General features: G+C 45.6%; 1 protein-coding gene across 1 annotated transcript in view; it reads right to left on the bottom strand.

Moving 5' to 3' along the window:
- lrmda (leucine rich melanocyte differentiation associated) overlaps positions 1-17,255 on the bottom strand; it is a 199,092-nt gene that overhangs the window by 60,454 nt on the left and 121,383 nt on the right. The window contains exons 3-5 of the mRNA XM_062519342.1: positions 12,334-12,460; positions 10,689-10,828; positions 7,719-7,845 (exon numbers count right to left, since the gene is read on the bottom strand). Coding sequence (XP_062375326.1) covers positions 7,719-7,845; positions 10,689-10,828; positions 12,334-12,460 — 394 coding nt within the window. The remainder of the gene's footprint in view (positions 1-7,718; positions 7,846-10,688; positions 10,829-12,333; positions 12,461-17,255) is intronic.

Below are 17,255 nucleotides of genomic sequence, written 5' to 3'. Positions count from 1 at the left end.
AGTAAATCACCTGTCTCAATTAAATATGGTCGAGTTAAGTAATTTCCTGACAGGGTGCTAGTGTACGACAAAAGACTGGGATTTACATGCTGCCAAACACAAGGCAGATAATCCATACTCTCTCCTCTCACTTGAAGAGACAGTTTCTGCTTTTGAATATACAGTAACAGCCACACACCCAACCCAGTAAAGTGACTCATCCACCACCTGTGCAACGGCTGTTATTATGAGCTATACACATCCAAATAAATCACAGCACAAAGATAAATGTTTGCTTTAAGGATTTCATGTTGGGTAAATACTGTACACAGACACCGTGACACAGACACATTTGTAGCTAGCATACGGCACATTGTGCAACTCTCTATCCCTTCTCGTATGAACGAGCTGCACAGAAAGTGTCAGCTTCGACAATGAGGTCACAGAAACAAAACACTACAGGTAGACAAAGCGCAGTTTTCCCTGCCTGAACATGACCCGCCGGCAACAGTGACACAGACCACAAAGCGCCGTCGGCGTGAGGACTTCCTTAAAGCTATACTGCCTTCCCAAACAATGCCAACCCCGACACAAGAAAAAAAAACAAAAAAAAGCCAGCCACCAAAGTCACAGAATACTGTCTGCTCAAAGTTCACAATGCCTCTCCAAGGTCTGTCTGACTTCTCTTTTCTCTCTCCCTCCCTCTTCCCTCTCTCCCTCTTTCTCTCCTTCCTTCCTTGTGCATATGTGTTCCCATTCAGCGGTTGGGGGGGCTATCATCATCTCAGGCATGACAGTAGGTGGAAACGCTATCTTTCATTACACAAAGTATAAATAGTGTAATCTATCAGCTCTGTCAATCAGGATGATTGATTATGGCCTGTCACAGAAAGAGAGTGACATATTAGAAAAGTTCTGTTAACAATGCCTATTGCGAGTGGGGCCTGCCACAGAGGCGAGTGATTAATGTGTTGTCAGCCTGTAATCCCACACCCCTGGCTAATGAGGCAGGAATTTATCATCTTTACGGAGTGGCAGATGTCAGAGGGAAAAGGAATCCAAGTGCTGGAAACAATATACTTTTTTTTCTCCCCCCCCCTCACCATGCCTGACGCGTCTGACAAGCTCTGAAAACCACAAAGAGGCCTTGTGTAAGCACTAACTTGAATGGGGGCGACTTTCGTTTGGCATCCACCTCGGCTTTTCAGGCGAGTCAACAACTCCTCGGAGCCGCAGTTCTCGTAACTTCACGCTGTCGTTTTAATCGTCACTGATGGTGTGTTACGAGGTGTTAGGGAGATTTAAGTCGTGTTTTAGCCTCTCTCAGGGCATGAGCAAAATACAATATCATTTTTAATGTCACTTCTCCTCGTGCGCGCTCGCCCTCTCCTTTCCACTTCATTAAAAACAGACACATCTTCGTGTTTGTTTATGGCAGACAAATCTACACAAATTGCTGGTACTTTTTAGTTGTTGAGTCATCAAGATACATGGACTCAGATAATGGTCCTGGTGGGACTAAGGACCAGGGACCCAGCATTGCTGTGTCATAAACAAAAACAGCTTGAAAGAACAAATAACAAACAGCAACACAATTTCCAGCTATCTTTTCCATGCAAAACTCAGTATGTCTTCAGTCTTTCAGTATGATTTAAAAACAGAAAACAAAAAGGGCAAATGAGCTCATCTCAATTCCAAAGGTCTCTCCCAGAGGGACATGTCTCTTCTGCATTGCGGCGCATAAAACGCTATAGCTTCGAGTCACAGCTCCGTCATTAGCGTTTGCTGGCACGTTGGCTTGTGCATAGTTCAAAGTGACACGATTAGCATTATCTGATCAAATTGGATACGGGATTATTTTAAGTAGGCCTAATGATCTGGCTCCTCCTGAACCCAAACTTTGGCAGCGTCCCGAGCATCAACACAGAGGACCACAGAGCCCCTCCGAAACGAGCCATCTGTGTTTAATTAGTCTGGCAGTGTCTTAGCATCATCAGAGGGAAGCTGAAAAGTTAAACCGTAATTAAACAATGAACACTGACGCACTGGGACCCACTTGTATCTGTTCTGTAATTGGAAAAACATAATTTAATAAGTATTGTAGCTGAAGTGAAACTACAGTGATCACTGAAAGAAAAGTCTGCTGGTGGGCTATTAACCTCTGGACAACAAGAGTAGACAGTGCAGTGATGGGACAGTCCAAAACACGCTGGCAGAACAGCTTTAAAAGGATATTACGTGTTTTCCATGGATCTTCATGGTGATTTTCAGTGACAACCAATAACAGATGTTCAAGCAAGCAAGTGTGCACAATTAAGTATGCAATAAGTCCTTCAAATCTTTTCCTGTAACACCATCTTTTTTAGTTTGTTTGCTATGACAAACCCCTGAGTGCATTAGCGGTAATGATGATAAATGAGACATCAAGTATGATGCAGCTCTTTACTGCATTACAACTTATAATTGTTCAGGCGGAGACCACTTTTTGTCAGCTGCGAAACCCAGTAACAGACAAAAGACATAACAGAAAGCGAATACCAGACCACTCGCATAGCAATGTCCCCATATTTTCCGCTTAGGCATAATTATCAGCCTGGCAACACTCTGCAGAAATACTTGAAAACATCTGTTTGTTTTCAGGCTGAAATGTATATCACTTCTCCACTGAGTCTGTCGTGACATTGAGGTCACATGCCCCTATCATTTTGCTTTGAACAAGTTCATAAATCAATCTCCCATCTATTACTAACAATTAAATCTGCCTTAAAGTTTTACTATCTGTTTATAATGTGCAATGTCATCTGATTTATGTGGACACAATGAGTCACTCCCTGTAATTGCGGGTGTTTTTGTGGCCGGTGCCCTCACGATGACCCACTCCCTCCAGCTGCCAGATCACTTACGGCAGCATTTTCCAGCCTCAATGCAAACACTCACTCTCGGGACACCTTGGTGCCTCGGAAAACACGGATATGTCGGAGAGCTGCTCCAACCTGTGGAGTACGGCTGGAGTACGGCACGAGCACGGCTCTCATTACACTATCAGCATGTGAGATTGCTTAGGAGAGCGTTGAATTTTTCAAAAGGTCAGCGCACTGGTTAACTTTATTTTTCTCCCTCCACTACGGCTGCTAATAGCATCTTAAATTACGTTTTCAACAAACCCTCCGCCATCTAATGTGCATGTAAAAAGCATGAGGCCTCTGGAGTGCTTAAATCAAGCACCCAATTAATAATTCTGCCCTTGTGATCTGCACTGATTTAAAGTAGTCCTCAAGTCATGCAGCAAAATGAGGTTGGCTGGCTTAGGTAAAATTTGTCTTAAAGAAATGGCTATAAACTTTTGTTTCCAAGCGATCTGCTTCACGGGGCTCCTGCTTCCCATTGAGAGTGATATTTTTATGACTTTGTCTCCAAGGAAAGATTTATCCTGTGAAATGATTCAGCAAACTCACTGAAGGCACATTTGTGGACAGCCATTCTGCCGGCTGTTTATTATGTTGGAAACGCTTCGGGGAACTCATAATTCTCGAGCAAAGAGATGAATATGGCAACAAGCTTTACAAGTCATACAAGAGAGATTACAGCCCAAAGAAAAACAATACGGGTCTGTCCATCTCACTTCCCCTGGCCTAATAAAGTGGAAAACACACCAGCCATCATCCGCAGGGGCCCCAGAGTGAAGTATTCCTCCCTGGGTCTGCTGTCCTGATACAGACTGCGCCCTGCGATGAAAAGCAGATTAACAATAAGAGAAGTCCTGAAAGGATCCCACTTCATAACTTTCCTGGCCGTGCCACCATCAATTAGGCTGGAGAGGCCCGGGCCCTGTGACTGGAGCTGATGGGAGCTCGGGGTTGGCTCAGGCCGTCCGCGCTCGGGCCCGCGCCCGCTCGTCTGCTTCTCATTACCCTGCTGGAGGATGTGGGAGAGAGCCGGTATCACAATAAGAAAGTCACATCCAATGCCTCATCCAAGCCTAATCTAACTGACATTTCAGGCACCATTATACCCTTACGTAGCTACCAAACAGCGGACGAGGTTACTTCATCCATTGTAATGAAAAAAAAAACGAGGGGGACGAGAAAGAGGCAAAACACTTTTGACATGCTGATGTCGGTGAAATATTCATTCGGTTTGAACCCCGTGGTTCTCGCAGAATGTTCTGGGGCCAAGAGGAACAAAAACGTGCTTGCGCAGGTTGCCAAAGTGTTGTCAGGGTGTTTTGACAGACACGACCAGTTAAACTAAAGAGTCTTTGACAACATCATAGACGGGTTCGTGGTACCTCCAGAGGAAGTCAAAGAACTAGCCCACACTTCACCACATGCATTTTTCCGAAAGCAGCCCGGCGACTCCATGCGGTTTAACGCCATCACATTCCATGACCTCCAAGTCCTCAAAGAGAATTATCACATTATGGCATTCCTGCACGCCCAATTTCCCAAAAATACAGCTGAAGGGTTTCCACTTTCCTGCTCCTAACAGTGCCTTTGGAGACAGAAAGACAGAGAAGGAGCGAGAGAGAGACTGAGAGACAAAGAGAGGAAAATACTTAAATACCCTTTTTGAATTTCCTTGTTTACTCCAGGTACTTGTTTATCCCCTCTCCCCTATTGGTCAAATTGCTCTCCTTCGCCGCCTAAGAAATCCAATAAAAACTGAGGCCCAATTACGCTGTCGTCATAACTACAGCCTACAAAATGACCTTCCTCGCTTCCATCATATCAAGCCCACTGCAACTAAAGACAACAGCCTACAGACAGATCATTTTGTACCACTTACATTAATATACAGTTTTAGGGACCACTGGTGCATGTTGGAAGGAAAATCAATGTTGAGAAGAGAGGCTTTTCAACACGCCATCGCTAATGTCTCCTTGAGCTAAACTGCGAAGGTGCTTGTGTTTCAAAACATTTTCAGAGGTCCAGTGTTTGAAAAAGCTCGGCCTGAACCATGATGAAATCCAGTAATCTGTGTATATTTACTCCATACTGCAAAGAGCAACAGCCTCGGGATCAGCCTGTTTCAGATGACAATCCTTAAAAAAAAGCAAAAAGCCAAAAAAAATCTGCTTTCTACACCAATGATTCTGGATGTAATTTAGCAGCCTTGGAAAAGGTTATAGTAGTTATGGTATTCATATTGTATTAAAGTGTATTGCACTTTTATGAAAGCCATATGGAGGATGAAGTGTCATGGCGGAGCCGTGATTGAAAAGCAGCTTTAAGCATGGTCACACTTCATTCTGGGCCGATGCAGCGAGGATTCAAAAGTTCAGGCCAGCCCCCCCCCCCCCCCTTCTGGAGCTCGTGTTTAGCCTCGCTTCACCATGGATATGGCCGCAGCCTGCTCCTCCAACACTGATACGCGCTGGATGAGATTACATACAGTACACACACTGAGGTCATTCATGTGACAAACGCGGCGCACTAAATGCTCGCTGCTCACTGACAGGACGGGCACGGAGTTGTGCAGCGCACGATCAAAGGAATCGAACCGTTCTAGATGCCCGACTGCTGCATGGGCGCAGTATTAGAACGTCGTCATGTTAAAACAATCATCCCAGTTTTCCATTTTAGTGCCATTTGAAGTGCTTCCCATGCTGAAGTGGGTAGACCATGCAGAACCTCGATTCAATTAAAAACAAATAACAATTTAAAAAGAACATATGAGGAGTTCATTTCCAAAAATCTCAATTTTTACGAATATTCATAAACCATGTGTTTTTCTTTTTATTGTGCATTGCATGTGGTGTCAATCAAAGTGCTGTTGGATTGTTTTTTATTTAAAATATACATCAAATCCAATCAACCCAGCAATACAGTTTGATTGATGTCACCTGGCATTTTTTTAACAAAAAAACATCTCCATTAAAATTAAGGATATTTTTTTTTTTTTAATTATTTCCTCATATATGGCCATACACAGTTAAACACTTTAAAAGACAGGATCCAAAAACAATCTATTAATGTGAACGCAACATTTTATTTTTGTCTTCTCTGTCTGTAGAACACACGATAGAGAATGTTTGGGCAAAGCCGCCGCACTAATTACAGTCTGCTGCGAGTGCTGCTAGTGGCTGCCTCGTCTCTCAGAAGAAGGCAAGACGCCCCACTGGACGGCACATAAAAGAAAACACAAATAACTAATTATGCCGACATCCTTCTGCAGCCCTCGTTGCGTGGCGGGTCTGTCGGTGGAGCTTGTTAATTGGTGACCTGCACTATTGGTCAGCAGACAATCAGAGACAATGATGAAGGCAATTAGGGGGAGTGCGCGCACACACACACACGCCCCACGGAGCTTGTTATGGCTGCCACATCACGTCTCATCTAGCTCAAAACAAGCGCGTCGGGAACACCGGCGTGACAGCTTTGTGGACGGGCGGCGATGGCGGGATGCCGGAGCATCAGCCAGCTTCTTGCACATGAAGCAAACCCACCGAGATGGGCATTGTCTGGAAGACTAGCCACGCACATCATTCAGGGGACAACTCCTCTCCTCTATTAGTCTGATGTGGGACGCTAAAGAGATCGTAGACTCCCCTGCACTACGTCGTGCTATCGTCCTATAAATCAGAACACTGAGGATTACAAGGAACATCCACATTTTATTTCACTATTCATTCATTTATTCATTCATTCATTCCTTCATTCATTCATACAACCCTATGGTTGGCACTTGCCGTATTCAGAGTTTTTTCTGTGCAAACAACACTCCCTCGGCTCCGTCTCTGTTTCTACAGTACACTCAGCCTGTCAAATGTGGGCTTTTGTTCTTGCCATTCTACATCCATGTTTACCTCCCCAAATCCAGCGCAAGGGCTCTTGGGTGGATTCTGAAATGATCCCCACTGTAAATATTTTATGACTGCACAATTACATGAAATCAAATCTTAACTAAAGCTGTTCATTCAAATTCCCTGAAGGGAGGTGAAGGGAGGGGAGCACATTTCAAACAATCTCTCTCCCGTACACACACACACACAGGCACACAGGCACACACACACACACAGGCACACAGGCACACACACACACGCACACACACACACACACACAAAAGCCGGAAAAAGGCCAGAGTGTATTCAGAAGAAAAAGGGCGAGCAGGAGAGAAAAGAGAGAGGAATAATTGCAAATGCGCAGGATAATTAAGCGATTGTGACTGTCGTGTACGTGAGCTGTCGGCCTGATCTGGACGGCTGTCACGCTCGGCGACACAAGGCCGAGCGGACAGGCGCCGTCGCCTTTGATCTGGGTTCATGCATACGGAATGAGGTCAGGCGCTGGTCATTAAAAAGAACCTCCCCTGTCCCGGCTACAGGCCGCCACAGAGCCGCCGCTTCAAAAGGAGCCGCATGCCAGCCAGCACTCACTCTGAAGGGCGCGCTTCTGACAATTAGACAAGTGCAAACAATGATAGAGAGAAGGGGGGCAGTGACGCTGTGCAATGAAAGGTGGATAGTATTGTGGTTACCCCCCCCCCCCCCTTCACACACACACACACACACACACACACACACACACCACTCCAGAGGTCCTGATCCTCATCAGTGGGAGGGGTGCGTCTGGGTGACCTATTTGGTGATTAGGGAAGCTATGCCACTTTCACATACATTAAAGGGTCCTACCCTTAGGGGGAATCTTCCATTTAACGATATTGTTCCAAAAGCCTTATTGTTTTACATTAACAGGGGGAGAGTTAACCTCTCGAGGCAGCGGAGCGGAGCGATACATCACCTCGTCACCCTTCGGCTTGACCACCTTCATGAAGGCCCCCCGGGCAGTAGCTTCCGCCTGCTCTCTTTTGGTCACTTTCCTGGTGTCCAGGAACTTCAGCTTGGGCATTTTGTGCAGCACAAAGTATCTGCAAAACAACAGAATAACACCAACGTCTTGTCAAGATGTATTTCAGTAAAATGCCAACGAGGGATTGTTTTCTCCTTTCCAACACGTCTTGAAAAATAAACATGGACATTTGTCTCTGCATAAATATGTATGACAAACAGAACACCATTGATCAAAAACGGAACATTGTGCAACGATAGCTGGATCTTATTATATATTTTTTCTTCCACTGGGGATAAACAACATAAAATTGTAGCTCGTAAATCAAAAATACACTAATTTCAATTTGTCAAATATTCACAGTGCTTGAATGAAATTTAAAATGAGAACTTGCTTACTTGCGGTACAAAACATTACCAGTGATTATATCTGTATATGGGTAATCACCTTCAAAGTAGGATAAAAATAAGGACAACATATAAATAGAATAAAAAAAATAGACCTTCTCTGCCATGCCTGTCATTCTAGCAGCATCACAGCCCTCTTTCTCTGCCTTTCAGAGACTTGCTATCTTTCATTGGGAAGGGGGGGGGGAAATGTCATAAGATAATGGCAGGAATACGGAGATGACAACAGATTCTTTTCACAGGCGGCGCTGATACGGAGGAAGCGGCGTGTCAGGACTGAACTTCAGACAGCAGTTAAGTGGAGGGTGAGAACAGACAGGAGTCTGGGGCAGGGCCTGCGCTGCAGAGAGGAGCAGACACTGTGCTCGTGCACCGCGCAGCTGTGACAAATGCAGCGTGATGATGACAATGATGAAGGCAGAGAGCAGAAACCGCTGGCACGCCTTTCAACACCAACGCAGCGCCGGGGACCGGAGCCGTGTTTGCCAGGTCTGCTTGGGACAAGGACCGCTAATTGATTTCTTTTCCGTGGTAGTTAGCACAGCATAGCCTTGTGTACTACCAAGACAACAACATAACCCATCTTAAGCTACTAACAACATTTTGGTTCTCATTACATGTTAAAGAAGCAAATTTAGTAATTATACAAAGTTATTAAGTTTTTATGGTTGTGGTATGTGCTAACTGTGGCATGATTTAAAAAAAAAATCTTTATTATGATAATAATGTGCTTTCAAACACAAGCACTACTACACTAGAGGGCGCTGCAACAAATTGCCTCTGATAAACAAGTATTAGAGCCCCACAGTGAACACACAAAAACAACAGCCATCTTGAATATCAACATAACTTAAAACAACCATTTCAAAATCTAGCTAGAAATGTGTATTATCGAAGATTATTTATTAACGCAAATTTAAGTCTTATAACCAATGACGAAATGTACAAATATGTTGTCATATATAAATGTTATTGTCATATACAAATGTTTGGTTTCTGGTTAGTTTCCTTGTGAATATCTATGTATGTGCATGTGTGTGTGTATGTGTGTATGTGTGCATGTGTGCATGTGTGTGTGTGAGTGTAGGTGTGAAAGCATAGACACACACTTCTGTAGGTGTTGTTTCTGTGGCCCCCGAGGGCAGGAACTGTCCATCAAACTCTTTGTTCTTTTCCCCCCAAACACAGATTGGCCCAAGAGATAGCGTCAGTGCAAGGAGCTCGGCAAACACATGAGTCAGATAGAAGAGGGGCTGTGGCTGGGGCTGGGGCTGGGGCTGGGGCTGGGGCTGGGGGCTGCATTCCTCCCCGGAAGGACGTCCATCCTTCACTGCAGACGGGTGTCACTGGCTCGCCGGCTCCAGCTGTATTTCTCCCGGAGACTCCAGCCCACACAAGTAAACAATGATGGATGAGTGCTGGGGGGCGGGGGCTGTGGTAAAAAACCCAGCCGCGTGTATTTATGCCTTTTCATTTCATTTGACTAATTGAAGGAGCCGGGAGAGCGGCACAATATTTCACTGGCACGTTGAGAGGCGGGCGGGCGGCCGGCCCCGACACACACTGGAGGCTCACGGCTGCCCAAGGCCGGTCCTGGCATGACCTACGCGCTGCCTAACCTTGTCAGACATGAAATCTGCATCGTGCCCCGCTTGATGTATTACTCCGTGACACATTATGAATATTACATCACAAACCCACAGATGCTGTCAATCACCAGAAGAATGCCCTTCCCCGGGATTAAGTGAAGCATAGGCGGCAGCGCGGGGCCGAGCCAGCGCATTTAAGCTTCATCTGTACGCTAAATGATTAATACTGTACACAGAGTCAGAGAGAAATGCACTCCCGCTCCAGACAGACAAAGGAATGCTTTTTTTCTGCCCCCCCACCACCACCACCACCCCCCTTTTCTTGCCTCTGTGATCGCGTTTGGCATTGAAAAGCTGACAAATGTGGTTAAAGAGCGTGGCAGCGGGCTCCTGTAAGTAGTGGGCCTAATAATTAATGCATCGTTTCTGCTTGTACTGCGGCATTGCAAAACACTCATTTGCGGTGATCACAATTCACTCATGAAATCGAATTCTGCTTTCTCTCTCTCTCTCTCTCTCTCTCTCTCTCTCTCTCTCTCTCTCTCCTCGCCACCCAGCTAGAGTGGTGGGTAGACGACCCTTTGGAGAGGAGTGCGGTGATAAATAATATAAATAAAAGCCCTCTCTACAGTATGATTTACTGCTGCACTTGCGTTCCTGTGCAATAACTGTTCATCCAAAAAATATGAATGCTTAGCAAACAAAACAAGCCCTGCAGACAAATATCACCAACAAATGTTCTGATGAGAACAAGAGGGAAAACGAATGGACGACAAAATGATGGATATTCAAACACACTTCAAACACTTCACAATGTAGAAAAGAAAACTTGTAGGGGTGTGTGTGTGTGTGTGTGGGGGGGGGGGGTGTAGAACATTTTTTTAAGGCAATATACGGAGCCTCTGGCTGTGTAGGACGAAGCTCACCTGTATCTCTGGTAGTCGTCCTCGTCTTTGTCCAGGCTCACCAGCTGATTGGGGCAGGCCTCGTTTCCCAGCAGGCTGAGGTACTCCAGCGCCGGCACCACTTCCGCCAAATGCTCCAGCAGAGCCTCGATATCAGTGAGGTGGCAGAGGTCGAGGGTCAAGGATCCAGCGCTGTTAATTACATTAGCATGTTTTGCCCCCCGCACAACAGCCCTCCCCCCCAAGCCTCCGCATCCATATCCACCCACACCCACAGCCCCCACCCACACCCCCGCCCCCCCAGAAAGCACAGGGCTGTCAAATTTACCACCGCCCTCAAAGGCATGTCAGCAGGCATTGTGCTCAGGGCCGACGGAGGGGCGAAATTTAAGGCAAGGAATTTGGCATATGCTGGGAGAATCTGGCTGCTTTTTGTGGCCCTTGTTTCTTTTCTTTATTTCCAAGGTAGCTTGGTGCAGATCATTAAAAACATTGACAAAATGATGGATGCCCCGTGGTTTCATAAAAAAAAAGAAAAAGAAAAAAAAAAGAAAAAAAACGCTTAGCAAATCCCAGAGCCATGGAAACTTTTCCGATGTGGAAACAAACAGCCACTTCACGGGCGCATTCATCACTAATACATTCACTTCATTGGAAAATTGAGCCCCCAAAGTGTCAAAATACAACGGCACTAATGCGCCACTTGAATTGAAATGGCACCATGCCACTACAGGATGTAAATAATTGGGCCATTAGCATGAGCCCACCACTTCACTACAGAATTCTGCTATGGAGCTGCAATGCTGACATGCTCTTAAATGAGGCCTGGGTTATAATGTGCACACTGGAAGTGTGTGTGTGTGTGTGTGTGTGTGTGTGTGTGTGTGTGTGTGTGTGTGTGTGTGTGTGTGTGTGTGTGTGTGTGTGTGAGCACACATCATTACCATGCAGATAGGTAGAGATGCAGAGGGGTAGTACCACACACACACACACACACTACTAAACTTCCTCTAAAAACACTTGCATTTCTGCAACATCATGGAGACTCATGGAGGCTAATCAAAGTACAGCTGATACTAAGTCCCCACTTTCCTAGAACTCTAGCATGAGGCATGAACATCTCTTGACATATTCAATAAAACAACAACACCAAAAATTACTAGTTTTACACCTTATACATTGAAATGATTTTGTAAGTAAGAATATACGTGACTCAAACTGTTGCCATGTTGAACGGAAAAAACGGGTGACTCTTTTATCTTAAATGTAAGCATTTTGATAACGGCTGTGGACTTCTAACCCAAACGTGCAGTGTTTTGCCAGGAGATCATGCTCTCTCTGAAGCATACTCTTTATCTGCTGCTGAGCTCTGTGTTTGGCAGGAATCTCTCAACCACTAGAGGTCCTCATGGCACAAAAACTACTCAGCATCTCATTGGGTAGATCTGCATGGCTGTATTGTTTCCCTTCACTGCAAAAAGCCCACATTGTAATAAGAAATAAATGGCCCTAGATTAAGACCTTGAACGGAATGATAATGGCATGACATCTGACACAGCACACATACTGTATCTATTCCTCGGGTCTTCCCTTTCTTTTTGTGAAGGGGATGGAAGCCCGCATTAAGAAAACAAAAGGCAGCAAGGGGTCTTGCTTCAAAGGATATTCGGTTCTTGTTGAGTGTGAGGGTTTGGAGGTGGGGTAACCTGGGTAACTGGAGGTCGTTTCCCACCAGATTGTTGTCCACAATCAGCTCCTCCAGCACGCTGAACGCATTCAGTCCCACCAGTGACCTGCAATGATAAGGCAACAGGGAAAAAAAATGATATGGCCCTAAATCTGGAGGGAAGCTATTATGTGGCGAAATAAACATTTCAGCCTCCCTCTATTCAGTAGCAGGAATAGTGCGGGGTTGGGCCCTGTCAGGCTGGGGTGAATGACAAGAATTAGTGGCACTGAGAGTCCCTGGCATGGCGCGGCATCCCTCACCGCCTGGCAGGATGAGGGATGAGGGTCACTTGTGAGTAGCCAGGATTCAAAACAAAGGGCTCCAGAAATGCGGGGTCTGCGGGATGAATCTGTCAATGTCTTGTGCCTTCAGGCACCCAGCTTTGCCTGACCCTAACCCTCCATTCCCAAGATAAATAACTCTGTCACAGCTCACCTTCACTCCCCGGACACAAATTTAACTTGTCATCCATCATTTTCCTGAGCGGGAAGCGTAATACGCTTACAAATGGAGCAGATCTAAGTTTTTAGCTGCTTCTCTGTGAGGAATCCATGCTTATGTTTTTGGAAAACTCATAGAACTCACTCACTTTTCTTTACTGAATAAGTTGGTTCTTTTTCATTATGTATTCCTCACCCCTCCCTCTCTCCCTCTCTCTCTCCCTCTCTCTCTCTCTCTCTCTCTCTCTCTTTCATATGCACTGTCCCCTCCCCCCCATGCTGACATGAACATGATTGAGGGTGGTGTTCAGTATAATGTTAGGGGCCTCCCAAAGTTCAAGCCGCGGAAGGTGCACAAAGACAGGGTGTGCTTCTCCTAATCCTTACAAATGGCAGGGGCCGTCAACCTACAACACTTGTGTCACAGCTGAGTTAATTGACATTTAAGACTGCCAAACTACATTGATTACAAAACAAAAGCAACCCCCTATCATCGCTAAAAATAGTGAAAGTAAACATTAAGTGCATATGTATGTGAAAAAATATCTTGCATTTGGCAGATTTGGGATTTGGCAATTAAATAAATACTCAGAAAATCTAAATAAGAAAATAACAAAACAACAACACCAAAAACAAAATATATTTTCAGTCAAATATATATATATTGATGTATATAAATCTACACAAAGATAAAGCAAATCCGATCTGCCCTGTATGCAAATGTGTCCTTCTGGGACATGAGACATGGCCTGAGCTGAACGAGCCCAGCACTGCTCTGCTTCATGTCAGTGTCATAATACACTCTGTCCTTGGGTTATGTTATGTAAATAGAATACACTTATCATGAGAATCTGTGCACGGCTGCTGCTCGGGCGCTCTGGGAAGAGAACGCACACAAATGCAGGATGGCTCCAGGGGAAGGCATAGAGTAAGATGACAAGGCATGAAGGGAGACAAAGACTGCTGAACATGAGAGGGACATGCCTATTGAAACCACCCCACCCTACCCCAATCTCTCTTTCACACACACACACACACACACACACACACACACACACACACACACACACACACACACACACACACACACACACTCTCACTCACACACACTCTCTCTCTCTCAGTCTATCTGTGAGCATGTGCATTTGTCTATCAGCTGGTCACTTTGTCTCTGAAACATCAGCCTGGCGTAATATAGCTGTGCCCTGCCCTGCTCTGCTCTGCTCTGCCTAGCCTGAGTGAGTGAGTGAGTGAGTGAGTGAGTGAGTGAGTGAGTGAGTGAGTGAGTGAGTGAGTGAGCGAGTGAGTGAGTGAGTGAGAGCTGCGTGTGTTGCCGCTCTTGCACCTGTTTGGTGTGGGCGCTTGAGCTGGGAGCGAGGCCGGGATGTTATTAGCTGCCTGGTTAAAAGGGAGCGGCATGGCACAGGGGTGGGGGGTGCTTATTAATTGTTGTTTTCATGTCACCACTGCTGTGTGCACTCTGTGATTTAATCAGTTAAATTCACAGCCATGGGAGAGAGAGAGAGCGCACGACGCTGTCCGCGTAACATACGGAATGCAGAAGTAATGGCCTGCTGCCTGTTAAACACAACAGCCCAGTGTTCAGTCACAAGAAATACACTCACTATCCAGCGGATAATAAGGATTGGAAAAGGTGTCCTCCGTCACTGCCTAGCATTACTTCAAGGACCAAATCAGCAAAAATACAGTATGTTTAGTCTGTCTGTCTGTCTGTGCATTACAGGCTTGAGAGGGTAGATCCACACACAAAGGCTGGTGCTTCCACGCACAGAGATAAGCACAGGCATATGTCCACACATGGACGCACACACACACACACACACACACACACACACACATACACACACGCAGAGACACATGCACACACAGGTAGGAGCCATATCCCCGACTCACACCATTTTCCCCCCATGGGGAATCCAAAGCAGCCTATGCATTTTCACCACTGTCTTGAGAACTCACACCACAATGACAGAATAGCACAATGCGCTGAGGTCTGTCTGATCCGAGGTGAGAGAACGAGGGGGTGAGAGAAAGAGAGAGAGAAAGGGAGAGAGAGAGAGAGAGAAGGGGAGAGAAAGAGAGAGAGAGAATCACAGAATGGAAAGGAGGTGGGAGGGACAAAATCTATAGCTACAACAAGCCACTCCAATGAACCCTCTCCTTGTTAAGATAATTATGCTCAAACTCATTGTCACAGCTAATATCTCAGCCATCCTTGTTGTATGGTATAGTTCTCACTTTGTCTCGATTAGCTAACAACACACTAGCCTGGGCTTGCAAGAGCTTGTTTTGGTGAGAGCCAATCGTCGTAAATAACATGCTCTACAGACAGCATTGACTAATGTGGCTTCAATCCAGCTGAATATATTTAAGAAGTAAAGGTACATACAAGGGAGGATTTTCCACTTTTCCAAGGAAGAAGTCCCTTACTACTTCACCATCTAATTTGAAAGGTCACATTATACCACATTTTCAATGATATATTAAAATGGCATAGACGCTGAGCAACAACAACAGAGCCCTCATTAAGAGTCAAGTCTCCTTAGTATGTACAGTACGTATGTAAGAAAAACATCATGTGTAGTGTGCTGGTCATTCTTCACAAATAAGTCCTGCCTGTGAGTTTACAGTGATTATTATGAATAAATATTGGGATGGCCTGTCCATTTCAATGAAACTTTCTGCGTAATACATGTTACAACTCCTTACACTATATCAGCCCTTAACCCTTGATGCAATTCTTACCTTAAGCCCAAGACATTTTGTTTCATTCATTTTGTTTGAGTTATATTTACCAACATAAGTGGATCCAAAAACAGAGAACATCAAAAGTGTTTACTTTTACCCCTCAACTCTTTTTATTTTCTCTCTGGTATAACAGTGGGTACTGATTAAACAATGCAGTTCCATCATTTGCTCTGTTCAAAGCCCCCCAGAAATCAAAGTGCATTTCTACCCTGTTTCAAACCACGCCGGTGAAATAGACCACAATGCAGGCAATCCTCAAAAGACACCCAGCAAGAGGACAAGAGCACTGACAATGACACAGAGACAGGCTGACAGAGATGGATGGATCGATAGACAAATACTAATGCAGACACGCTGATTGATAAACTACTGCTGACAACAGGGGGAGAAAACACTCCGCAATTATTGGTTGAAATGTCAGTCACTGGCAGCCATTACTTTACAGCAGGGCCCTCTGGTCACATGGTCACTACCTCTGAGAGGTAAGAGTCCATGACACATGGGCAGTGTGTGTGTGTGTGTGTGTGTGTGTGTGTGTGTGTTAGTTTTAGAGAGAAAGAAAGGCAAGAGAGAAACGAAAACGCAAAAAAAGGAACCTCAGTTCGAGGGCTGCCAGGGAGGATCTGCGCTATTCATCTCTGAGTAGGTCCTTTATTTACAATGGACATCACATGCTCTTAGGCTTTGAAAGGCCCCTTCATTAGCCAGTGCCATGTAGAGAAAACACATCGTTTCTCACACTGAGTGGCACATTGAGAGCATCTTCAGCCACCATAGACTTCTACTGGTGTCCAAGTATGCTATGTATCCTATGTGTCCTTACACTGCTTCCATTCAGGGAAGCGCCTCTATTCATAACTCCCAAAGCTGTGGGTCTCTCTCCGGTGTCGTGTCATTCAACTCCCTATCTGTGCCGTACAGTTTTAAGGGCCTCTCTTTCCGTCTCTTCTCTTCTCTTAATTTCTGCAGCAGTGCTTTGAATTCCCACAGTGTCGGTCGGCGCTGACTGTCTGTCATGTCTGCGACGATCCTTTGATATTTGTCTTTTTCGTATCCTCCACAGCGGCGAGCCGCCTCCCCGGCTCTAACCCGATGGTGGGAACGGAGGTCCCTGAAGGGCAATAGGAGGACGCGCTTCTGGACCCGTGTGAACGCGTCGCACCAGGCCACCAACCCACTTCAACCCCAGAGTCACAACATGACTCGGGAGGTCGCGTCCCGAAAAAGAGGCAGGCCGGAGAGACAGACCGCAAAGACAAAAAAAAAAAATACACTCCACTCAGGACAGACTGAGAAGCTCGCCTCGCATAGACACCATGCCCACACTCACTTTCATTTCATCTTCACGCTGAAACATTTTCAGATGTTGTGTATACGGACTTCAGTCCGGAAAGTTCTAAGAGTGAGCATCATGATCGCGAATGCCCCAAGGACGTTTCCAATGACAGCTCTGCTGGGAGGACTTGCCCAAAACCATGTGCATATGGGTGGAGACCCGAGTAATGTTTTTAGCCCTGAGAAGCAGGGGAGACTTGAGAGTGACAGGCAAATTGACACGCTGCTTAGAGGGCAAAAGATAAACGGTTGATGAATTGGCCAATACTGGTGGAGTGATGGGCTTCATATGTGCATAATGGACTGGCTGCCTTG

This window comes from Sardina pilchardus, chromosome 18, assembly GCF_963854185.1.
Source record: "Sardina pilchardus chromosome 18, fSarPil1.1, whole genome shotgun sequence".
Lineage (NCBI taxonomy): Eukaryota > Metazoa > Chordata > Actinopteri > Clupeiformes > Clupeidae > Sardina > Sardina pilchardus.
The sequence above is the reverse complement of the archived record's forward strand: the minus strand, read 5'-3'. Positions and strand labels throughout refer to the sequence as shown.